The 26,882-nt window shown below is 39.1% G+C and overlaps 1 protein-coding gene across 1 annotated transcript; it reads right to left on the bottom strand.

Moving 5' to 3' along the window:
* Nucleotides 1-25: 25 nt before the first annotated feature.
* Nucleotides 26-21,538, bottom strand: LOC118889362 (basic proline-rich protein-like). Its single transcript, XM_036841173.1, has 3 exons — nt 21,531-21,538; nt 18,199-18,268; nt 26-700 (listed from the first exon to the last, which is right to left on the bottom strand). The coding sequence occupies exons 1-3, from the start codon at nt 21,536-21,538 to the stop codon at nt 26-28; spliced, it is 753 nt and encodes a 250-aa protein (XP_036697068.1).
* Between the last annotated feature and the right edge of the window lie 5,344 nt (nt 21,539-26,882).

Genomic DNA, 26,882 nt, shown 5'->3' with positions numbered 1-26,882 from the left:
CGCTCGCGCTCCAGGTACCGGTGACTCACACAGGCACTCGCTCCCGCCCCTCGCGCTCACTCGCTCCCCCGCCTCGCCGCCGCGGCGCAGGCCAAACCCACCAGCGCGCCCCGACCGAAGTGACAGGGAACGAGCACGTTGGGCCCCGGGGAGGGCGGGCGAAGCGGGGGAAGGGGGAGGGCAGACACACGGCAAGCTCCGCAGACCGCGCGGGCTGCGACCCGGAGGCCTGGAAGCGAGCCTCGCGCCGCTGCCGCAGCGGGGGCGGCCAGGTGGGCGGCGGCGGCGGCGGCGGCGGCGGGGGGAGGGAGCGGTGGGGGTGAGAGGACGCGGGGCTGGGAGGGCTCAAACCCACGCACTCACTGCCCCCCTTCCTCCTGTCTCCTGCCCCGGCCGGTGCAGCCCCACTCCCAGGCAGACTGACGTTCCCGGTACCCAAAGGTCGCGCGGGGAGCGCGGGGCGGGGGTGCGCCCGCCCTCCTCCTCCTCCCGGGCCCCGGGTCGCAGGCAGCGGCGCACCAACGCCCGCGCAGCGCCCTGTCCCCGGGCGGAGGCTGGTCCGGACGCGCGCAGCGACGCGCTGGGGCCTGGGAACCCGGAGACTCACGTCGCCGCGGCGCCCCCGGCTGTGCCGCGCCGCTCCCACGGGCCTCCTCCCAGAGAAAGCGTCCCCCGTGTGCCTGCGCGAAGTCCTCGTACCCTGGATGGGAAGAGACGTCTCAAACTGGCTCCTCACCGCTGCACTTTTTATATCTGTTCTTGAAGAACGACTGGTCATTTTAGGCCCGAATCAAGCCTTTCCTGATTAAACGGTCATCATTCGTTTTGCTGTGTGTGTGTGTGTGTGTGTGTGTGTGTGTGTGTATACACTGTAAATTTTTGCAATTAAACACCACAGGGTCTAGGAAAAGTTCTTCACCTCCATGAAGGGAATTACAAACTCATGGTCCTAACCGGAAGGGCCAGAAAATCAAGCTGAAGGCTGAGGGTAGGATACCAAACGGAGTAGGAATCGGTTTTTGGTTTTAATAAGGTTACTGGACTTGCTTTGTAAAAGCAGCAAAATGGAGCTACGCGGCCTCAGTTCAAAGCCCAACCCTGCCCTTACTGTCATGTGACTTTGTGCACATGACATACTTCGTGCATAGCCTCTCTATGCCTCAATTTTCACATCTGCAAAATGGGGATAACATAGCGCTACAAAACAGCTCCTGCTCTCCTAGTGTGAGGATTATATGAGTCAGCAGTTCTGAAGTGTTTCAACCTGCCTTGGCTCTTGTTAAACGCTGCGGAAGTGTCAGCGAGGATTATCATTGGCCGGTTGTAACAAATAAGCAAACACATTCCGTTGCTAGCACACAGATTAAGACTCAGTAATGCCACATAGCAACTACTGTAACAAATATTAGTCGTTTTTTTAAAAAATCATAGCTGCAGCCTTTCATGAAAAAAGAAAACTACTGATTTCTGAGCTCCTCAGGCAGGCTGCCCTGATGAAATAACATTCATAATGAGGCTGTGCTGTTTGACTTTTCCAAAGAGATGATTTCTTAAAAGAGATCCATCCACCAATGCAGCAGCCTTTGAACCACTCTTTGCCTGTCTCACAAGCCCACCACAAAAGCAAATAAAACAATAATTTGCTGTCAGAGATGATCAGTTGTTTAAAAACACCCCAGAGCTAATTAGAAATGCTTAAGACCATGGGTGAAAGTGGAGGATTTTATGCTAAGTGAAACAAGCCAGGCAAATACTGCATGATGTCACTTACACGTGGAATCGTAAAGGGAAAAAAAAGGGGAAAAGTGGAACATAGAGTAAAAAGTGGTTGCCAGGGGCTGCGCAGTGAAATAGGGAGAGGTTGGTAAATGGGTACATTCAGTTATAAGATGAATAAGGTCTGAGGATCTTATATATAACATGGTGACTATAGTTAAGATGGTATTGTATAATTGAAATTTGCTAAGAGAGAACTTACATGTTCTCATTCAAAAAAAGGGAAAATATGAGCAGTGATGGATGTGTTAACTCCATAGGGGGATTCCTTTCACAATATATATGTACATCAAATCATTACATTGTACACTTTAAATATCTTACAATTTTATTTGTCAATTATACCTCAGTAAAACTGGGGAAGGGGAAGGACCTACATTGAATATTTATTAAAAAAAAAAAAGAAATGGCTGAGGAAAAAAGCATGTGATCACCTAGAAGACGGTAACTTTTTTTAGCACTTAGATCTTCATAAATGTAGATCATAAAAGATAGTCTAAAACTCCTATTGTCCTTTTTAAATGGTAAGCAAAAAGTTCTAAGGAGGCATGATGGTGATATGTGACATTTATAGCTGATTTATCAGATATTTTAACTAGGAATTATGTAACTTCCTAGCCAACCAGCACCTATCACAATGCCCAACACATAGTACATACTTATCAAATGTTTTTTGAAAGAAAGTATGAATAAGACGAATGTATTAAAATTGGAATTAACTATGGTGTTTTATTCTCTCAAAAGTAAACAGTGAATACTCAAGTTATATTTTCCTCTCAACTATGTTTTTCTTGCTAATTTTATTTTCTGCATTAAGCCAGCTTCTAAGTTTCTTAGTGCCATTTTACTGATGTAAGAAGAGTTTTAATACCATCTGTCTTTAAAGGGCTTCTTTATTTCAAAATTTAAAGAACTATAAACAGAGAATTGGCAGAAACCTGTCATCTGGTCCAGCCTTCCTCTTTCAAGCAGATGAATGATTTAATTATCCACTGGGGAGACCTTTTGCCCCTTTCATGTCTTTTTCACGTGACTAGTCTAGAAATCGGTCCTTATGGTTACTATACCCCAATATCTCTAATTAAATCCTTTTCTGCTGGCTTGGACATCCACAGATATAAAGAAAAACTTACCATCATGACCCTTATGAAAACATTTATAATACTTAAAAAATTAAAATTTTTCTTTAGTTAAAATTCCAAAATCTATTTACTTTTACCTCTGGGACCTATTTACATAGAACCTACTGAAGTCCCTATAATTACCCTTATTATTTAAGCTACATAAAAGGAACTCCAAATTAAAATCCTTAAAGAGTAATTAATACTACAAAAGGCCAAATAGTGGCTTTGACAAACAGAGGATGCAGAGTATGGTGGATTGTATTATTGGTTCACAATTTTTTGTTCCTTTCCAGCCTGGCAACACTTCCTGTAAGCAGAGTATATTTCCCCACTGCAGTAACTCTGAGCTTGGTCATGTTACTTCCCTTAGCCAATGGAATTCCAGAGGGCATGACTTATGTCATATCAGAGCAGAAGCTTTACAATATTTGCATGGTTTGCCTCTGTTCTCCCACCTCCTTGAGCCTTGGCACCTGGCTGTAAGAAGAGCATATCCCAGGGAGTGGCTGCTTCTTTGATTTTTGTCCAGGAATTTAAAGACCTGTCTAGCCAGTAGAGCCAAAATGAATTCAGTAAGCCCAATCATGCCCAGCAGAGCCACAGCAAGTCCACAACCCTCACATAATGGGAGTGAGAAATAATTGTTTCTGTGAGCCACTGAAATTTGGGGGGTTGTTCATTACTGCAGCAAAAGCCGACTGATACACCAATGATAGGAACTGAAGAGAAATGCTTTCCACTCATCACACCAAAAAGAAACTAATGGATTTCCATACAAGATTCAGTATGGGCTATTTTTTTTTCTATAATACATGTTAGAAGTGTAGTAAAGCATCTGTCTCATTACTAATTAATAAATGATTCATTCTCTCATTACACAAAGTTTTATTATGTGCCTTGTATTTGTCAGACATTGTGTAAAATTGTGTACATTTTTCCAGCTGGCTCAAATTCACCACAGAGGCAACTTTTCCCAGCCAACAATTTGGTAGGTGAAACTAAAAGAAAATGGTAAATTTTAGCTCACAATTTCATTTGATAGCTGTATATGAGCCTTAGCCTAATGACACATCTCTCCAAAGGTCTCATGCACTTTAGAGAAATTACCTCATTTACCGTTACAGTACCACCACAAGTCAATGAGAAATGTAAAATTAAAACTTTAATGGAAATTTAAGATTCAGAAGCTGTTATAGAAACAATTACTACTTTTCATTCATCCATTCAATATAAAAGTATTGGTAGGCAAGATGTTAGGTACAAGGGGATGCAATGGAGAATAAGGCATGATCTCTGCTTATAATAAAATCTAGTGGGACAGATAAGTAAGCAATGAATTACAGTACAATGTGATAAATGCTCTAAAGTAAAACCCTGCCCCCAGACACTGTGGCAGAACAGAGGAGGAACTTGTAATTCAGCTGGGAAGTCAGAAAATGCTACCTAAAGGAAGTGCTCACTACGCTTCTTACCAGGAGTAGGAACCAGCTACTGCCACTCCCCCAAGAATATAAGCACCCCTAAAATGAGGGGTTTAGGATAATTAGCCTATTTGTTCCTGTTTCAGGGATGGGATTATTATGCTTTTACCCTCATGCTGAAATTTTTATATCACTTTAATATCCCCTCCTAACATAGCATAGCAACAAACTTCAAATAATGACGATTTTTTTCTCTTTTTTTCCAGTATTATTGAGAGATAATAATTGACAGACAGTTTAGGGTGTACCACATAATGACTTCACTTACATATATTGTGGAATTATTTCTTGATAGATGACACATCTCTTCAAAATAAGGCCCACCAAATCTCCAATTTAACAAAAACATTTGTAGATATCAACTCATAATTGTAAGTTTGACGCAAAACATTTTAAGATCTGGAAAGAGGGAAAAGAAAAGCTGGAGGAGCAGCAACATCTTGTTCTGGTCCTCACAGAACCGAGCCTCCCCCAGATGAAGGACAAGACAGACCCTCTGTGGTAGGCAAAACAATGGCCCTCCGAAGACAACCTCCACATCCTAATACGCAGAACCTGTGAATATATCACCTTACATTGGCAACAGGAACTTTGCAGATGTGATTGAGGTAAGGATCTTAAGATGGAGAGATAATCCTAGATTATCCCAGTGGGCCAATGTAATCACAAGCATCTTTATAAGAGGGAGGCAGGTAGGTCTGAGTCAGAAAAGGAGATGTGACAATGGAAGCAGATGTCAGACAGAGAGAGATTTGAAGATGCTGCTGGCCTGGAAGATAGAGGAAGGGACCACAAGGCAAAGACTGTAGGTAGCCTATAGAAGCTGGAAAAGGCAAGGAAGCAGATTCTCTCCCCCAGAAGGAACACAGCCCTGTCGACATATTGATTTTAGGACTTCTGACTTTCATAACCCTAAGACAATAAATTTATGTTGTTTTTAGCCAATAAATTTATGTTGCTTTTAGCCAATAAATTTATGTTGTTACTGCAGCAATAAGAAACTAATATACCCTCTATGCGTGAATTCTGTTCTGTCTTTAGGACCACACTGAGTTCCAGGACTGCTAAAAGAAGCAGTTGGAAGTCAAGATGGCTGTGATTCTTCATCATTGTTGTCTCCAATGGAAAGATCCTAAAGCAAAGTAGTTAAGAGCACAACATGCCTTCATTCTCTCTCCCCCATCCTAATTAAAAGACTTATTTTACTAGAAGTCTTCAGATAATTCCCTCACTTCTCCATTTAATTTCTCACATGTAGATACAAATATTCTGGGTTGCTCAAAAAGTCAACATATTTCTCTCCATCTTCCTCTCCTCCTCTTTAGAGTAACTCGATGAGTAACAACCTCACCTTCCCAGCCAGAACCCTAAAAATCAACCCAAATTCCTTCCTAAGCAACCCTGTCCAGGTACCCAATCCTGTCAACTTTATCTCCAAAAGAGTTTATGCATCTGTTACCATCCTCACTGCCACTGCCTTAGCTTAGCAATTTATCATATCCACCTTGGACGGTTCTATAACCTTCTAAGAAGTCTTATCATCATACAAGTCATGGAAGGACTCCATGAACTGTGAGAAAATTAATTTCTATTGTTTAAGCCACCCACTGTATGGTATTTTGTTATGGCAGCCCGAGATAACTAATATATTACCTCAGCATGACTTATAGTCAATTAAGAACTAGATCAAGTTCTCAGGAGACGGGCAAAATGGGTGAAGGTAGTCAGAAGGTACAAACTTCCAGTTATAAAATAAATAAGTCATGAGGATGTAATGTACAGCATTTTGACTGTAGTTAATAATGCTGTATTGCACATTTAAAAGTTTCTAAGAGAGTAGATCTTAATAGATCTCATCACAATAAAAAAAATTTTGTAACTATGTACGGTGCCAAATGTTAACTAGTCTTACTGCGTTGATCATTTCACAATATATACAAATGTCGAATCATTATCCTATACACCTGAAACTAATAGGTCAACTATAGCTCAATAAAATAAAATTAAAAGGTTGCTTTCTGCCAGTGAAATAATTAATTAATTAATTGCAAATTAGATAAACACAAATGTTCTTCTGGCCCAATAAAAATAGTGATAGAAAAAAAGTGTTTTTTTTAATTCCTTTGTCGACTGAAAAAAATGCACAATGTGAGAGTTGTGAGTTAAGTTTTATTTGGGGCAAAAATGAGGACTATAGCCCGGGAGACAGCCTCTAAGATAGCTCTGAAGAACTGCTCCGAAGAGGTCAGTATTGCATATGATTTTAGTGATGGGGGCACATGCATCAAGCATGCATTTTGGCAGAGGCTTGCTGCTAGTCACAAGGAGCAGATGTCTCTGTTAATGATTTTAGTGCTTTTATAGATATGAGAAGATGCAAGAATTGGGGCTCATAAAATCTTCTGAAAATATCTAACTGTCTGAAGGCCTGTTCTGCCAGTTTTTCCCAGAGCACAGAGTGCCTCATTCCTGATCTCCACCCTGAACTCCTTTCAGGGTGTGTTGAAGGTCAGCAACTGCAGTGGCTAGTGACCTAATCCTTAGAGGCAGATGGCAAGTGACAATTTTTATTTGGCAAGGCACCCTCATGGTCTTAAATTCGACCATGGCTTGGAAGGCATTTCATGACCATTTCATCCCATGGTGCTGGAATGCTCATTCCTAGGTCAGGCGAGGATTTCACTGATGGGCTACTCAATGTGCTATCACTGGACTAGGCCCTGTTAACAGCAGCCAAAAGTCTCTGGACCACCTGTCTTACTAGTCTGTTATGGTCCAGGAAAAAAAAATCCCTCTTGTTGCTTCTTCCGATATCTAAAGTTACACTATTACAGTCATTGATCTCATATAGAACTAAATATCTGGTCAACTGGCTCAAGTCGCCTGGTCATCATTTTATCAAAGCCTCAGTCACACATTTGGTAATGCAAAAAGCAACAATTTTGTAAAACAGACAAAATACAAACAGTATATCCAGCAGTGTTAGTAAGGTCATGAGGAAGAACTTAAGCCAAGAACTTCCATTAGGTGCAGCTCAGTGTATTCCTAGGTCATCTGACTTAGTCTGTTCTGTACCAGTCCTTATCTTTAAGGGAAATTATATATTGGCCTTGTTCATAAGGCACCCAGCCCAATTTCCTAGTGTTACTAGGCTGGTTATCCTCAGTATGGTTCAATCGTTCCCAACATAATGAGCTTGAGTGACCACAAAAGAAAGTTCATATTTATGGCCAGGGTCAGAGCAGGTATTATTAATTGACCAGGTGAGGGGATCCCACCTAGTAATACCAATAGTGGCCTGAACAGAACTATAATTTCTTTCTTCTAGAATAAATTTCCTAAGGGCCATCCAATAAGAGCCTCGGGGTGAAGAAATCCACCAAGGTAACCCACAAGTACTGGATATAAGTAACTGAACACAAACCCAACAACTGGATTAATTTTAAACTCTGCATAAGATTGTGCCCAAGAAAGAAATATATTTGGTTCCTAAGCAAAGATGTGAGCAATTATCAAAGTAATTGGTATAAAGTCTTGATCCAGCATCTTGGGTCAGCTATCTACTTCAGATGTCGTCTTCTCATCCTGGTCTGGTAGTTTCTCCTCTATTTGAGCGTTGTTTAATGGTGATTTTGAGGTCATCAGTCCTCTTTATAGCCCAGTCCAGTGCAGGGACCCTTTGTAAATGGAAATTAATTCAAGAGTTAATTCCCTTAAGTTTCACTGTGTATGAGCTAGTTAAGAGTAACTGATAAGGGTCCCTCCATCTAGGTTGGAGATAGTCCTTTAAATGATGTCTTTTCCAGTATGCATAATTACCTGGTTGCAGGTCATGGGGCATCTGATCTTCATCCAAAGAGATTACTGAGATAAGCTTCAGAAACAAACTTAGAGTGTCCTTTTTTTTGTTTATTAAAGTATAGTTGATTTAAATGTTGTGTTAATTTCTGCTGTACAGCAAAGTGATTCAGTTATATTCAATACATATACATATACATTCTTTTTTTAATATTCTTTCCCATTATGATTTATCACAGAATATAGTTCCATGTGCTATACAGTAGAACTTTGTTGTTTATCCATTTTATATATAATAGTTTGCACCTGCTATCCCTAAACTCCCACTCCATCCCTCTCCCACTTCCTCTCCCCCTTGGTAACCAGAAGTCTGTTTTCTGTGTCTGTGAGTCTGTTTCTGTTTCGTAAAAGTTCATTTGTGTCATATTTTAGATTCCACATATAAGTAGTATCATATAGTATTTTTCTTTCTGACTTACTTCACTTAGCATGATAATCTCTAGTTGCATCCATATTGCTGCAGATTGCATTATTTTGTTCTTTTTATGGCTGAGTAGTATTCCATTGTATATAAGTACCATATCTTCCATATACATCCATCTGCTGATGTACATTTAGGTTGTTTCATGTCTTGGCTACTGTGAATTATGCTGCTATGAACACAGGGGTGCATGTATCTTTTTGAATTATAGTTTTGTCAGGATATATGCCCATGAGTGGGCTTGCTGGATCATATGGCAAATCTATTTTTAGTTTTTTGAGGAACCTCCATACTGTTTTCCACAGTGGCTGCACCAACTTACGTTCCCACCAACAAAGTAGCAGGGTTCCCTTTTCCCCACACCCTCTCCAGCATTTGTTATTTGTAGACTTCTTAATGATGGACATTCTGACTGGTGTGAGGTCATTGTAGTTTTAATTTACATTTCTCTCATAATTAGCTATGTTGAGCATCTTTTCATGTACCTGTTGGCCATGTGTATATTAGAGTATCCTTTTAATAATTCAACTAAACTTACAATAATATAACACAACAGCAAGGAACTACATGTGAAGTGAGAATTAGTAAATACAGACCTCAATTAACAGAACTAGAATTTAATATTCACTAAAACATAACCTTTTTCTCTCTAAAATTACCCTCATTTCTACCAAATACAGCCAAATTAAAACTAATTTGTTTGCAAAATAAGTCTGGTTTCAATAAACCTGGCCTGATGATTTATATAAGTATAATTGATCATATAGGCTTTTTTTGTAATTTTATTTTATTTACTTTTTATACAGCAGGTTCTTATTAGTTATCTATTTTATACATATTAGTGTATACATGTCAACCCCAATTTCCCAATTCATCACACCACCAACACCAAGAACCCCCCCTAGCTTTTCCCCCTTTGGTGTCCGTACATTTGTTCTCTACATCTCCGTCTCTATTTCTGCCTTGCAAACCAGTTAATCTGTACCATTTTTCTAGATTCCACATATATGTGTTAATATATGATATTTGTTTTTCTCTTTCTGACTTACTTCACTCTGTATGACAGTCTTTAGGTCCATCCACATCTCTACAAATGACCCAATTTCGTTCTTTTTTATGGCTGAGTAATATTCCATTGTATATATGTGCCACATCTTCTTTATCCATTCATCTGTCGATGGGCATTTAGGTTGCTTCCATGACCTGGCTATTGCAAATAGTGCTGCAATGAACATTGGGGTGCATGTGTCTTTTTTAATTATGGTTTTCTCTTATCTGCCCAGTAGTGGGATTGCTAGGTCATATGGTAATTCTATTTTTAGTTTTTGAAGGACACTCCATACAGTTCTCCATAGTGGCTGTATCAATTTACATTCCCACCAATGGTGCAAGAGGGTTCCCTTTTCTCCACACCCTACCCAGCATTTGTTGTCTGTAGATTTTCTGATGAGGCCCATTCTAACCGGTGTGAGGTGATACCTCATTGTAGTTTTGATTTGCATTTCTCTAATAACTAGTGATGTTGAGCAGCTTTTCATGTGCCTCTTGGCCATCTTTATGTCTTCTTTGGAGAAATGTCTATTTAGGTCTTCTGCCCACTTTTTAATTGGGTTGTTTATTTTTTTAATATTAAACTGCATGAGCAGCTGTTTATATATTTTAGAGATTAACCCTTTGTCCGTTGATTCATTTGCAAATATTTTCTCCCTTTCTGGGGGTTGTCCTTTTGTCTTATTTATAGTTTCCTTTGCTATGCAAAAGCTTTTAAGTTTCATTAGGTCCCATTTGTTTGTTTTTGTTTTTATTTCCATTTCCCTAGGAGGTGGGTCAAAAAAGATCTTGCTGTGATTTATGTCAAAGAGTTTCTTCCTATGTTATCCTCTAAGAGTATTACAGTGTCTGGTCTTACATTTAGGTCTTTAATCCATTTTGAGTTTATTATCATGTATAGTGTTAGGAAGTGATCTAATTTCATATTTTACATGTAGCTGTCCAGTTTTCCCAGCACCACTAATTGAAGAGAGTGTCTTTTCTCCATTGTATATCCTTGCCTCCTTTGTCATAGATTAGTTGACCACTAGGTGTGTGGGTTTATCTTTGGGCTTTCTATCCTGTTCCACTGATCTATATTTCTGTTTTCGTGCCAGTACCATATTGCCTTGATTACTGTAGCTTTGTAGTATAGTCTGAAGTCAGGAAGTCTGATACCTCCAGCTCCGTTTTTTCCCCCTCAAGATTGCCTTGGCTATTCGAGGTCTTTTGTGTCTCCATACAAATTTTAAGATTTTTTGTTCTAGTTCCGTAAAAAATGCCATTGGTAATTTGATAGGGGTTGCATTGAATCTGTAGATTGCTTTGGGTAGTATAGTCATTTTCACAATATTGATTCTTCCAATCCAAGAACATGGTATATCTCTCCATCTGTTTGTGTCATCTTTGATTTCTTTCATCTGTGTCTTATAGGTTTCTGAGTACAGGTCATTGACCTCCTTAGGTAGGTTTATTTCTAGGTATTTTATTCTTTTTGTTGCAATGGTGAATGGGATTGTTTCCTTAATTTCTCTTTCTGATCTTTCGTTGTTAGTGTATAGGAGTGCAAGAGATTTCTGTGCATTCATTTTGTATCCTGCAACTTTACCAAACTCATTGATTAGCTCTAGTAGTTTTCTGGTGGCATCTTTAAGATTATCTATGTAGAGTATCATGTCATCTGCAAACCGTGACAGTTTTACTTCTTCTTTTCCAGTTTGGATTCTTTTTATTTCTTTTTCTTCTCTGATTGCCGTGGCTAGGACTTCCAAAACTATGTTGAACAATAGTGGTGAGAGTGGACATCCTTGTCTTTTTCCTGATCTTAGAGGAAATGCTTTCAGTTTTTCACCATTGAGAATGATGTTTGCTGTGGGTTTGTTGCATATGGCCTGTATTATGTTGAGGTAGGTTCCTTCTATGCTCACTTTCTGGAGAGTTTTTATCATAAATGGGTGTTGAATTTTGTCAAAAGCTTTTTCTGCATCTATTGAGATGATCATATGGTTTTTATTCTTCAGTTTGTTAATGTGGTGTATCACATTGATTGATTTGCGTATATTGAAGAATCCTTGCATCCCTGGGATAAATCCCACTTGATCATAATGTATGATCCTTTTAATGTGCTGTTGCACTGTTTGCTAGTATTTTGTTGAGGATTTTTGCATCTATATTCATCAGTGATATTGGTCTGTAATTTTCTTTCTTTGTAGTATCTTTGTTTGGTTTTGGTATCAGGGTGATGGTGGTCTTGTAGAATGAGTTTGAGAGTGTCCCTTCCTCTGCAATTTTTGGAACAGTTTGAGAAGGATGGATGTTAGCTGTTCTCTAAATGTGTGATAGAATTAAGCTGTGAAGCCATCTGGTCCTGGACTTTTGTTTGTTGGAAGATTTTTAGTCACAGTTTCAATTTCATTACTTTTGATTGGCCTGTTCATATTTTCTAGTTCTTCCTGTTCAGTCTTGGAAGGTTATACCTTTCTAAGAGTTTGTCCATTTCTTCCAGGTTGTCCATTTTATTGGCACAGAGTTGCTTGTAGTAGTCTTCTGTGATGCTTTGTATTTCTGCAGTGTTTGTTGTAACTTCTCCTTTTTCATTTCTAATTTTATTGACTTGAGTCCCCTCTTTTTCTTGATGAGTCTGGCTAACAGTTTATCAATTTTGTTTATCTTCTCAAAGAACCAGCTTTTAGTTTTATTGATCTTTGCTATTGTTTTCTTTGTTTCTATTTCCTTTATTTCTACTCTAATCTTTATGATTTCTTTCCTTCTACTAACTTCTGATTTTGTTTGCTCTTCTTTCTCTAGTTGCTTTAGATGTAAGGTTACATTGTTTAATTGAGATTTTTCTTGTTTCTTGAGGTAGGATTGTATTGCTATAAACTTCCCTCTTAGAACTGCTTTTGCTGCATCCCATAGGTTTTGGATTGTTGTGTTTTCATTGTCATTTATCTCTAGGTATTTTTTGATTTCCTCTTTGATTTCTTCAGTAATCTCTTGGTTATTTAGTAACGTATTGTTTAGCCTCCATGTGTTGGTGTTTTTTACGTTTTTTTTCCCTGTAATTGATTTCTAATCTCATAGCGTTGTGGTCAGAAAAGATACTTGATATGATTTCATTTTTCTTAAATTTACTGAGGCTTGATTTGTGACCCAAAATGTTATCTATCCTGGAGAATGTTCTGTGAGCACTTGAGAAGTAAGTGTAATCTGCTATTTTTGGATGGAATGTCCTATAAATCTCAATCAAATCTATCTGGTCTATTGTGTCATTTAACGCCTGTGTTTCCTTATTAATTTTCTACCTGGATGATCTGTCCATCAGTGTAAGAGAGGTGTTAAAGTCTCCCGCTATTATTGTGTTACTGTCAATTTCCTCTTTTATAGCTGTTAACATTTGCCTTATGTATTGAGGTGCTCCTATGTTGGGTGCATATATATTTATAATTGTTATATCTTCTTCTTGGATTGATCCCTTGATCACTATGTAGTGTCCTCCCTTCTCTCTTGTAACATTCTTTATTTTAAAGTCTATTTTATCTGATATGAGTATTGCTACTCCAGCTTTCTTTTGATTTCCATTTGCATGGAATATCTTTTTCCATCCCCTCACCTTCAGTCTGTATGTGTCCATAGGTCTGAAGTGACTCTCTTGTAGACAGCATATATATGGGTCTTGTTTTTGTATCCATTCAGCGAGCCTGTGTCTTTTGGTTGGAGCATTTAATACATTCACATTTAAGGTAATTATCAATATGTATGTTCCTGTTACCATTTTTTTAATTGTTTTGAGTTTGTTCTTGTAGGTCCTTTTCTCCTCTTGTGTTTCCCACTTAGAGAAGTTCCTTTAGCATTTGTTGTAGAGCTGGTTTGGTGGTGCTGAATTCTCTTAGCTTCTGCTTGTCTGTAAAGCTTTTGATTTCTCCATCAAATCTAAATGAGATCCTTGCCGGGTAGAGTAATCTTGGTTGTAGGTTCTTCCCTTTCATCACTTTAAATATACCATGCCACTCCCTTCTGGCTTGTAGAGTTTCTGCTGAGAAATCAGCTGTTAACCTTATGTAAGTTCCCTTGTATGTTATTTGTCATTTTCTCCTTGTTGTTTTTAATAATTTTTCTTTGTCTTTAATTTTTGTCAGTTTGATTACTGTGTGTCTTGGCGTGTTTCTCCTTGGTGGGTTTATCCTGCCTGGGACTCTCTGCGCTTCCTGGACTTGGGTGGCTATTTCCTTTGCCATGTTATGGAAGTTTTTGACTATAATTTCTTCAAATATTTTCTCGGGTCCTTTCTCTCTCTCTTCTCCTTCTGGGACCCCTATAATGCGAATGTTGGTGAATTTAAATGTTGTCCCAGAGGTCTCTTAGGCTGTCTTCATTTCTTTTCATTCTTTTTTCTTTATTCTGTTCCACGGCAATGAATTCCACCATTCTGTCTTCCAGGTCACTTATCCATTGTTTTGCCACAGTTATTCTGCTATTGATTCCTTCTAGTGTATTTTTCTTTTCAGTTACTGTATTGTTCATCTCTGTTTGTTTGTTCTTTAATTCTTCTAGGTGTTTGTTCTTTAATTCTTCTAGGTCTTTGTTAAACATTTTTGCATCTTCTTGATCTTTGCCTCTATTCTTTTTCCGAGGTCCTGGATCATCTTCACTATCATTATTCTGAATTCTTTTTCTGGAAGGTTGCCTATCTCCACTTCATTTAATTGTTTTTCTGGGGTTTTATCTTGTTCCTTCATCTGGTACATAGTCCTCTGCCTTTTCATTTTGTCTATCTTTCTGTGAATGTGGTTTTTGTTCCACAGGCTGCAGGATTGTAGTTCTTGCTTCTGCTGTCTGCCCTCTCCATGTACGCTTTTTTAAAATTGGCTTTGCTGGAACTTTTTATAAGGAATCTCAGACTGAACTTTTAAGAGGGCCAGGAAAGCCATACCAAGAGCTTGTCACAGATTTAGGTGAATTCCTCCCCTTTCCAAGTCCCCAAAATTACTTGAGATTCCTGCACCTGTTAGGAGGTGGCCCTCCTAATTTATCTGATAAAGCTGCTGTGAATTTAAGAGTTTCCAATCTCTGGGGAAATCAGGTAGAGAGAAAAGATAAATGTTTCAACTCCTCTTACAAAGGTATAATTTACCAAATTGCTGTAAGTCACAATTACCTTGAGGGGAAGGGTTTCCTTATATCTGGAAAACACAGATTAAAAGCCAGTAATATTTCAGACAGAAACCATAAAAGTTATAACCATATTCACCAGTTCACTCAGTCCTATGTAACTAATCCTTTTTGTTAACAGTTTTATGAAGCCATCAGGTTTCCCATTAGAATTCTTCAATTCTGGGTAATTTCTTACCCAGTTCAGCAGTATGATCTGAAAGTAATCAGAAACCTGAACTTGTCAGAAAGTCCCTTCTACAAATCTTCTTGGATAGGAAAAATTTTTGCAAAGGCATCAGAGTAAAACCATAACTGTCTATGAATGACAAAAGACTTAAGGAGGCATGGTTAAAAATCTGATTACAATGCAATTGACAGACCAACTTGGTTACTGCTGTGACAGATATTTTAAAACAATAACTAGAATTATGACTGATAACATTTTACCAGGACATACCAGATTTTTAGGAATTCCATATAATTTCTAGACTATCTATATTAATAACATTTACCATACAGTATAACCTAAGATTTATTACTCATTTGACAACACTTCCCATGTAATTTAATGTTCCAAATGAACCTAATTAATTTAATATCTCTCTCTGGGATATTTCAGGGGCCTTTTGAAGCATCCCAATGTTAGCTAGAGGTCAAAGGGACTTGATTAGAATTTGATTTGGGGAGTTTGTCAAAATATCAAAAAGGTTTAAAACACTTGGTCAAATAGAATCATAGGTCACTATGAAACAATACTTATTCCCTTAACCAAGGTGACAATAAAAGATTTCAAAGGCAAATATGGCAAGTTATAACAGATTACAATTTAAGGTAAAAGAAACTTTACAATCTGTTATCAAAAGCAGATTCATAGCCTAAGAAAACTTTGTCCTCTTAACAGAGAGAAAAACCAAAACCAAATTCAGGTTTTGCACCAGCTTACTATAAAAATTCATTTACTCAATTAAATTTATTCTAAACTTAGCCAATCCTGACCATGCACAAAATTCTTTTCTAAGGGTTCCCTTTACACAAACCTTCCATCACTTTCTGTATTCATGTTAATTTGTGCCTTATTTTTTTTCCATCCAGAAACAACCAGCTCTAGGACAAAACTTTTTCTTTTCCCTTAACAAAATGCAATTCCATTCCTCATACCTTCTTTGATTAAAAGCACACATCCTATTTTGCTACTGTATACCAAAATGTTTCCTTTATTATTTCTAGTAGCTTTAATTATATATTTAAATTAGAGTCTTCAACTCCTAAAAACCTTACTTTCTAGTGAAAACTAAGAAGTAAGCAATTATGAACTATGTCTTACATTAGCATTTTGTACACTGGCAAACATAAATACCAATAATAATTTCTAAAAACATGTGCTTTCTAATAGAAAATATCTCAGTGTGGCACCAAACATATTTATTAATATAATAACCCTAAATATCATTAGTTTCTCTGTAAAAGGAAGCCAATGTTCAGTAATTAATGTTTTAATATCTTATTTTATTTGAGAATGACCTAGCTATTCAATAAATTTCTATCATTTAACTTAATTTAGCAGAACTCTAAAATTTCAAGTTATCAAATATCTGGAGGGATTTTTTTTTGACCATGACTCATGGCGTGCAGGATCCTAGTTCCCCTACCAGGGGTTGAACCCCTTGCAGTGGAAGCATGAAGTCTTAACCACTGGACCACTGGACCACCAGGGAAGTCCGTGGACGGAATATTTTTAAGTAGACATTCCTAAAATATAACTATTCCTAAAGATTTCTTATCTCATTTACATTTAATTTACTTATAAAAAATTTCATTGTATCAAGTTATTTTTCTTGCTGACAAATTTGCAAGACATATAATAAGATCCCATTTGACTTCTATTAAACCTAGGTAAAATAAAGGTAGCATACTTAATGTTGATGATTTTAAAGACATGCCTATTAAATCAACAAACTTTAACTTTACAATCTGGTATTAATTTAATACTGAATATTTCCCTGTTCACGTGAACCTGAAATTCATTCTGGTCAGTTTCCTTTTATATTTCTGAGAATTTATATCAGCACTTAATTTTCCTTAAGCCAATTAAGTAGAACTCAATTACAAATTAATTTTGATAATACCATCCAAAGGTAAAGACATATACATAATGCACACATATAGACAGATAGAACCAGAGATGTCATGGCTTCATTTTCTAAACTTAGGCAAGGATTAAGTATTACAATATAAAACTCACTAGTTTATAACAGTTGGAATAAGTTAAATTTTAAAAGGCCTTTTCCCCCTTTTTCCCCTTCAGTCTCAGGAATTAGAGATGATCTAGATAAGTGTTCCTGAGAACGCTGGTCTCAAGGCACAGGGAGAGAAAAGCAAGTTCTTCTAGAAGGACTTGTTCCCTCAGGGTCAGAATTCTGGAGAAAAAAAATTATTTTCAAGCCCATTTTCTCTAACAACTGCAAATGCAATAAAATAGCCCATTTTGTCCATTTTCAGGGCAAAATTTTCCTTTAATTCCCAATTAAGTGAGTACTTGTAAGTATAAGTTTTGTACATACATAAACCTGGCTGGGGTGTTAGTCAGAGGCTAGCTTTCTGACACCCCTCGCTTCCCTGTTTGAGGTCTCTCTTTCCCATTTTAAAGCTGAATTTAAAGATGAAATTGTGTGGTGGGCCAGCGTGCTGCTTGTGAGCTTAACTTCTCTAAGCATCACTCTAGAGTCATTTCAGCCCTCTTTTGGGGCTCAGTTCTCCCTTCGTTGGTCTAAGACCACAGTGGGTGCTCAGATCACTGAATGGCCAATTCTTATGCATGACCTCTGGTTGAGCAAGTCTTTTAATTAATGAGCGGGTTTCCCTATGGGACCACTGCACAGAATGAGGACTCTGCCTTCACTGTTCCCATAAATTTCTCAGTTGCCTGAGAAAGCCGTAATTGGTAATCGACCAGGAGGAGTCTTGTCCCTCTTCTTCAGAGCAAAGTTTTCACGTAATACCTTCACTTTTATTCCAACAAATCTTAAGGCAGCCAAACTGAGGAAAGGCATCAGATCAGCCTCTTACCTAACCCCTCAGCCCAGACCACTCAGTGTCTTTCAACTCAGCAAACGCCAGTGTCTTTCAACCAGCCCCCGCCCCCAGAATCTTTCAACTGTGTGGGTATTTCCCCACTGTCTCAACCAGCACCCTTGTCAGGCATCTTTCAATCGGATGGACATTTGCCGGGTGTCTTTCAAACCGCCCCCCACCCCTGTATCCTTCAACTGAGGGACCAGGTACTTACTATACACCACCAAATAAAACGCAGGATCAACAACCAATACAGGAGATCTGAGAACCAGGAGAGACTCACCCAAATTCGTCTGGATTCTCGGCAGAGGTGGATGGGCCCAAGGGCTTCTGCTGGTGCCAAGGCTCTGGTTCTTCGTAGAGTTCAGGCAAAGCAGAGAAGTCTGCTCTGGGTCCCTTTGTTGGTGTCAAAACCATCAACAGAAAAAAAATGGACAACGTGAGAGCTGTGAGTTAAGTTTTATTCCGGGCAAAATGAGGACTGTAGCCTGGGATACAGTCTCTCAGATAGCTCTGAGGAACTGCTCCGAAGAGGTAGCAGGGAAAGTCAGTGTTATATATGACTTTAGTGATGGGGGTACGTGCAGTCAAGCACGCATTCTGGCAGAGGCTAGCTTCTAGTCACAAGGAGCAGATGCCTCCATTAATGATTGTAGCACTTTTCTAGAGAGGAGAAGATGCAAGAATTTGGGCTCATAAAATCTTCTCTTGAAAATATCTAACTGTCTGAAGACCTGTTCTGCCAGTTTTTCCCAGAGCACAGAGTGCCTCATTCCTGATCTCTGCCCTGAACTCTTTTCAGGGTGTATTGAAAGTCAGCAAATGCAGTGGCTAGTGACCTAATCCTTGTAGAGGCAGATGGCAAGAGACAATTGTTATTTGACACCTTACAGTAAGTTCTTTTACTTTTTACACCAAGGCTCTGACTCACTAATTAGCACCAATTGTGAACTTCAAAGGAAAGCAGAATTCTAACCTGCTTGGAAAGAATTGCAAGTATGTTCAGTGGCAAAATTAAGAGATCATCCTCCTCTTAATATACACAAAAGCAAATAAAATTTAACAATCTTAAAGTTATATCAAATTATTTGGTTTAGGGGCAATTGATGAAGGGTCATTTTAAGTATTAAAAAAGACTAGGGGGGGCTTCCCTGGTGGCGCAGTGGTTGAGAGTCTGCCTGCTAATGCAGGGGACACGGGTTCGAGCCCTGGTCTGGGAAGATCCCACGTTCCGCGGAGCAACTGGGCCCATGAGCCACAACTACTGAGCCTGCGCGTCTGGAGCCTGTGCTCCGCAACAAGAGAAGCCACGATAGTGAGAGGCCTGCACATCGCGATGAAGAGTGGCCCCCGCTTGCCGCAGCTAGAGAAAGCCCTCGCACAGAAACGAAGACCCAACACAGCCAAAAATAAATAAATAAAAATAAATTAAGAAAGGGAAAAACTATTTAAAAAAAAAAAAAGACTAGGGTTAGAGTAGGTTGGTTAAAATTCTGTGTGGACTTAACAGAAAAGTGGGAGTGGGAAGGGGCTGGAAAGTATCTAAAGCTCAAAGCTATTTTAGTGGGGAAAGGAGACATTAACTCTAAAAATTATGAAAAATGAAGGTGGTGTTTCCTTTAGATTCTGGTTACATGAAAAAGAGAGCTACTCAAATAGTCTCAATGAGAGGAAACTCATAATGATGTTCTGTAAGCTATCCAGTCTGTGGTATTTCAGTTATAGCAGCTGGATCAGACTAAGACACCTATCGTTGGGATAATTCAGCTGATCTCCACAGGTCTGCTTCTCCTTGTCATTACCAACTTGCTTATTGTCACTCTTATCTTGTCTATCTTACATGTTTCTCCATAGATAGGTTTCCCTGCTCACAAATCCTGTTTACTCATACTGTTTTCCTTATAAATTTGGCTGGCCATGGCCACACATGGCCTCGATTGCTTCTCTTAGCATCTTTTCATCTTCATCTCCTACAAATAACAGCCTTATTCTTTCCTAATTCCAGATCAGAAAAACATGCTGATGGGCCCAGCTCATGGTTTCATATCTCTGGGTCATTGGTCCCCCTGTTGGTTGACCCAGAGTCAGGTCCAAGCAGCTCTGGAGGAAGTGGGGAGGGGGCTTAGACAAGATCACGTGGGACCTGGTAGGCATTTGGTAGCCTGACCCATCAAGAATACTAAGGGAAGCTCAAGAACAAAAATGAGAGAAGGGCTAGGCTCATTTTTTAAATCTGGATATCATTATAGACCAAAATCTAACCACGGATAAGATGCGGCTACAGGGATTTTTCTCCCTTTTAAATTAAATTTAAAATAAATTAGCAAAAGTATATATATATATATAATATATGTATATATATTCTTGTCTTTAAGACATACTATTCCCATTTCTAAGGAGCAAAAGTAAATAAGAACAAAGAAGTCATAATGGCGTCAAAAGAAAGCTCTGAGCCCTTAGCATTTGGAAAATGGCAAGTTCTGAGCAACCATTCAAAGACTTGTACATGTGCTGCCCAAGAGAAATAGAGCGAGAGCCACAGATGTGATCCACGTGTGCAATTTCAAGTTATCTAGTAGCTACATTTTAAAAAGTAATAAGGAACAAGTGGAAGATATTTTAGTAATTTATTTTATTTAACCTAATTTATCCAAAATATTATTACTTCAACACGTGATCGGTATTTTTTTAATTAATGATATTTTTTTAAATTAATTCTTCCTTTTCATACGAAGACCTCGAAATCCAGTGTGTTTTACACCTACGGCACCTCTTGCTGTGGACCAGCCACATTTCACATGCTTAATAGCCACTGGTGGCCACTTGGAGAGCATAATACTTGCTCAACCTAAGACAGAAAGCAGGTAGCACGAAAAGGGTCAGGTCAAAGAATGGGTTAGGGGTGAGTGCTTACTTGCTCTTAAGGGCTCCCCGCGGGAGTGATTAAACCCGGGATAGCACCACCCTCTGCTGACGTCAACCTGGGGCGAAGCAGCCTGGAAAAGGCAGCGAGGGCAGGTGCAGGTGAGTGAGAGGAAGGTAAGAAGAGCACAGAAGATGAAGGAAGAAATAAAGTGAAAGGGAAGGAAGGAAAGATGGGAAAGTAAACCGCGATGGAAGAGGCTCGTGTAGCAACCACAGTGCACGAGGGAGCTTGAACAGCATCGGGAAGGGCACCTTGATGCGTGGGAGGGAGCTTCTCAGCAGGAACTTCCGAGCGAGCCCAACCGGGATAACAGACGCAAACAAAGAAAAAAGGGCCCGCGAAACTCCGGGAGGCCTGCGTACTGCTCTGAACCACAATGGGGCTGAAGTCACCAGGCCCAGAAACGCAGTTCATAAAAATCAAATGCCTGGAAAAATCAACAGAGAGGCATCAAGGGCAAATGCCATTTACGTAGTTGACAAAAGCAGAATATGTTTTGCTTTACATGAACAAATCAATTCCGTTGATTAATGTACTTGAGCTCCTGGTAATGAACTCCATGGGAAGGCTTCGCGTAAGGAGAAAATAATTGCTGGGCAGGATTTTCATGAGTGAAGAAATAAAGACCTCTTCTAATGGAAACTGAGCTACCAGTTCAAGAGATCAACACTTTTTTCTTTCATTTTTACTTGGTCATCATGATTTTTCAGTGGACTACAGGTTCAAGTTCATCAGAATAGCTTTTCCTGTTGGAAACACTGCAGCAAAAGATGTCTTGAGGCAAAACTACATCAGAAGCAACCCACGCTGATGCAAAGGTGCTGAGATCTCAGGGAAAGTTCGGGAAGGTGGTTTCCCCTTTCATTTACAATGACTCACCAAACAAATAAGTTTGGCGTCTGCTCTTAACCATTTTTACAAACATGCAAGGTACAGACCGTGACCGTTAGCAGTAGGTACCAGAGCAAGTAAGTGCTCTTCAGCGTGAGTGATATAAACGAAATGAAATGAATGGAACTGACGACATGGAGATGGCAGAAGGAAAGCGCCTTCCTTATATAAAAAAGAAACCTGAGCCCCTCCTGCTGCTGCTACAGCAGCTTCGTCCAATAAAAACAGGTATTAAAGCTCAAACAAAACAAAACAGAGACCTAATGCTGTAACGGAGTACCTCGTAAAAATTAAAGTGAAAAGGTAAAACATAATGTTAAAGAGTGTTTAATGGCACAAAAAGATGTTTCTGATATTTTGTTAAGCAAAAAAAGCAGGTTATAAAAACATATGTTCACTATGATCTCATTTTTGTTAATTTTATATAGGTAAATGTGCACAGAAAATGCTGGACTGGTGTATACTAAAATGTCTGCAGCAGTGGGATTATAGTTGGTTTACCTTTTCCTTTCTATCTATATTTTGCAAATATTGTACAAATTTTCTACAATAAATATTATTTTAACAAGAAAACTCTTCCATAAAGCATAAAGGTGCTTTGTTTTTGAGGCCGCTGCCTAACGTTATTCCGGCTCCCCGGGCTCTACCCCACCCGTTCAAACTGGCAGCTCCACTTGTCACTCAAACGGGCTCTCATGTGCTCCATTAGAAAGGTGGACCCAAGAGGAAGTAATGACCAGTTTTCAGGACAGATTTTAGGGTGTGGGCTTTTGTTTCGTTCACATTTTAAAGAATGTGTCTGGTAACACCCAAGCTTCTCATCCCACAGCCCCTGTTCCAGCTGCTAACAAGAGCCCAAGGGTGTGGAGAGGTCACGAGCTCCCAGAGAGACTGCTAAAACCCCGGGGTCAAAAGCTGATGGGGGAGAAATACAGGTCCCTGAAACTCCTGGTGGTCAGGAAAAGAAGGAGGGTGCGTCTCCTCAAAGTTCACCACCAACCTAAGCATACAGAATTTCAACTTCTCTTTCTGCTCCGTTGTCCTCAGACCCTACAACACATAAATGGCTTTCATAAAAAATTCCAGCAGTATATGCAATAGATTTTGCTATTTGGAAAATTCTCATGTCTGGCCTGTGTAGACCTTTCATTTTGTCTCTCTTTTTTTTTTTTTTTCTTTACTTTTCAACATTTCAGCTGAAAATGGAAAATTCAAATATATTTCTGATGCTGCTTCAATTCCCAGGGAAACTCACTAGAGGCATCAGAGATTTGGTGTACGGTGGCTTCTGTTTCTGGTGAGTGAACTGTTGTTTTGTAATTCCCATTTGCATCTCTCTAAATTCCCATTATTTAATGAAACAGTGAAGCAAAAGTGACTTTAAAATCTTAATACTTCTGATAAAATTAGTGCACACTTTTAAAACTTAAAAATGTGTCTTTATGCATAAAAAGACGTTAGAGATATATTGAATGTAAAATGTAAAAGCAGACGAAACAGAACATGCTTAATAATTCCCTTTAAAAATTGTTTATATGTCTATATGCATTAAAAGAATCTGAAAGGGTGTTTATCAAGGTATTGACAATGGTTGTTGCTGAATGGTAGACTTTTTTCTTCCCTTTATCTCTCTCTTACACACACATATTTGATGTATGTTCTAATGTTCTATATGCATATGTCATGTAGTATTTTTACTTTATGAAATAAACACAGTTCAAATTGCATCAGCTTATCACCTATATTATGTCTACACATAGTAGGTACTTAAACATTTTTTTCTAATTCTGTCAGAAAATAATCATAGGTAGCATTCACTGGGTATTTATCTGTGCCAGGCACTGTACTAAAGGTTTTTTATATATTATCTCATGATAATGAGACTATGAGGTTGGTACTATTATTCTACCCTTTTAAATGATGATTAAGACAGAGAGAGTTTAAGAAATAGGAGAGGGACTTCCCTGGTGGCACAGTGGTTAAGAATCTGCCTGCCAATGCAGGGGACACAGGTTCAATCCCTGGTCCGGGAAGATCCCACATGCTGCAGAGCAACTAAGCCCACGTACCTCAACTACTGATCCTGCATGCTGCAACTACTGAAGCCCGCGCGCCTAGAGCCCATGCCCCGCAACAAGAAAAGCCACTGCAATGAGAAGCCCACGCACCACAATGAAGAGTAGCCCCCCGCTCGCCGCAACTAGAGAAAGCCTGCGCACAGCAACGAAGACCCAATGCAGCCAAAAAAAAAAAAAAGAAATAAGAGAAAGTCCCAGAACACTAGACAGTCTGGCTGCAGCCCTTGCTTTTAATCACCCCACTAGGGAGTGGCTTTGATTATAAAAATCAAGTGCTTTTGATTATAAAAATCAAAAAAAGACTTTCGATATATTTGGATTAATAACCACCATATCTGTAACTGTTTGCTATTCCTTGCCTTTGTTCTGAGTTCCTTTTTTTGTCTTTCACTCTTTTCTCTTTTGAGCATTTCATATGATTCCATTTTTTTCTCCTCTCCTAGCATATCAGTTATACTTTCTAAAAACTTTTTTTAGTGGTTGCCCTTGAGTTTGCATCATACATTTACAACTAACCCAGATCCTCTTTCAAATAACATTATACCACTTCTCGGGTAGTGCAAACAACTTACAACAGAGAATTCCCAGTTCTTCCCCTCTACCCCTTATAACATTGCTGTCAGTCATTTTACTTATCCATAAATTAAACCCACTGAATACAATGTTGCTGTTATTATTTTGAACAAACTGTTATGTGTTAGATCAATTGAGAACAAGAAAAATAAATGTTTTATTTTAGTTTCCTTTATTCCTTCTCTAACACTTCCTTTTTTATTTAGACCTGAGTTTCTGACATATATATTGGTTTCCTTCTTTCTACAGAACTTCTTTTAATATTTTTTGCAAGTCAGGTCCACTGGCAACAAATTTCCTCAATCTCTGACTGTCTGAAAAAGTCCTTCTCCTTCGCTTCTGAAGGATAATTTCACTGGATACAGAATCCTAGGTTGCTGGGGTTTTCTTCTGACGGTTTAAATGTTCCACTCCACTCTCTTTTCTGTTTGCATGGTTTCTGAAGAGAGTTCCAATGTGACTCTTATTTTTTTTCCTCTATAGGTAAGGTGTTTTTCTCCTCTGGCTTCTTTCAAGATTTCTCTTTGTCTTCAACTTTCTGCAGTTTGAATATAATATGCCTAGGTATGGGGTTTTTTGCTATTTAACCTGCTTGGTGTTCTCTGAGCTTCCTGGATCTGTGGTTTGCCATCTGACACTATTTGGGGAAATTCTCAGTCATTATTGCTTCAAATATTGCTTCTGTTTCATTCTTTTTCTTTTCCTGCTGGCACTCCCATTACACATATGTTATGTGTTTTGTAGTTGTCCCAGAGTTCTTGGATATTTTGTTTTGTCTATTTCATTTTTTTTCTCTTTGAACTTGTTTTAGAAGATTCTATCAACATTTCTTCAAACTCACTGATTCTTTCTTCAGCCATAGGTGTCAGAGGTTGAAACTTTCCCTGATGTCCTTGTTTTGTCTCTCCTGTTGTCTTTGGGTTTCCCTAGAGACTTCTTAAATAAGGTCTGAGAGGTACACTTCTTTCAATAGCATTTCCCTGTTATTATAGAAGTCCTATTGATCTGATGGTAAGGTATAGGGGAGGGGAAGCATGCTCTAGTCCTATGATTAGGTCTCAGTCTTTTAGTGAGCTTCTGCCCCTTGGCTGTGACCGTCCCAAGTATTTCTCATATTCCCCTACCTGCCCTTATATTACTTAGATGTAATATAAGCCATCTAGAGTAAGCTGAAGTTGAGTTTTTCCCTTCCTCGGGGTAATGAGGCAGTAAAGCAGTTTCTCTTGAGGTCAGGTCTTATTAAGAAGAACAGAATGCTCTGGCTTATTCCAGAATGGCCCCTTTTCCCCTCCCCTACCAGAAGCAGGAGATTTTTCTCTGATCTTCACTGTGAGAACCTGGTAGGGTTCCTGGAGGTAAAACTCACAAAAGTCTGGGGCCCTCCTAAGACAAGGTCCTCCTGAAGTTTTTAACTCTCAGCCATGTCCCCACTGAGCCCCCAGCGATTCATCAATTACAGTTTCTGTTCACGAGCATCTGCTCTGGTAAGCTGTAATTATCTGTATCTGCCTATTTGTCTCTCCAACTTCGGGAACAGTGGTTTGCCCTGTGACGTCAGTTCTCTGATGGATCTAAGAAGAGCTGTCGATTTTAGTTTGTTCGGCTTTCTTCTTGTTGTGTGGACAGGAGTGATAACGTTCTAGCTCCTTACATGCCCAACTGGAAACTGGAAGTTGTCATGTAAGACTTTCCACGGCTTTCTCCCATCCCTCTCCATGACCAGATAGCACATATGTGATCTGAAACTTTAAGAAAATCCCAGTGCCTCAGCATCATTGTCACAAGTGTGGTATAAAAATAGTTGTCATTTCTAGCTAAGACGTGTCACAGTTTGGGAATCTGTATTCCTTATATGATTTATAAATCTGATCTATTTCTTCTCCAAGTTTAATATATGTTATAATAGCAATGCATGTAAAATGTTAATAGCTGCAAAATATTTACGAAATTAAAACGTGTTTGGTGGATACGTAATGAATTTTTAATTATTCATACAAGTGGAGAAATAATAGAGAAGCTCAAAATTACTGTTTTAGAGGAGATATTCTGGCATCTGTATTTTAGCAGGGTACATGAGATTTTTCCGAAGATTTAGAACAGTCATAAAAATGTTGAAAATATACTGTAAAGACAACTGTAGTGGGTTGAATGGTGGCCCCCCCAAAAAAGATACATCCACATCCTAGTCCCTAATACCTAAAAATGTTACCTTATTTTAGAAAAAGCGTCTTTGCCAGTGTAATTAAAGATCATGAGATGAGGAAATCCTCCTGGGTTATCTGGGTGGGCCCTAAATCAAATGGCAAGTGTCCTAATAAGAGAAAGGCAGAGAAGGAGAAGACACAGAGAAGGAGACACAGGGAGGGAGAGACTGGTGTGATGCAGCCACAAGCCAAGCAATGCTGACAGCCACCAGAAACTGGAGGAAGCAAAGAACGGGTTCTCCCCTGGAGCCTCCAGAGCGAGTATGGCTCCCTTGACACCTTGATTTCAGATATC

Source organism: Balaenoptera musculus, chromosome 2 (genome assembly GCF_009873245.2).
Source record: "Balaenoptera musculus isolate JJ_BM4_2016_0621 chromosome 2, mBalMus1.pri.v3, whole genome shotgun sequence".
NCBI lineage: Eukaryota > Metazoa > Chordata > Mammalia > Artiodactyla > Balaenopteridae > Balaenoptera > Balaenoptera musculus.
This window is presented reverse-complemented; position numbering and strand designations above follow the sequence as displayed.

Excerpts from the sequence above, each read along its gene's own strand:
- LOC118889362 (XM_036841173.1), bottom strand. Across the intron at positions 701-18,198 it reads GAGAATCCAGACGAATTTGG|GGTACGAGGACTTCGCGCAG; the intron begins GTGAGTCTCTCC and ends CTTCCCATCCAG.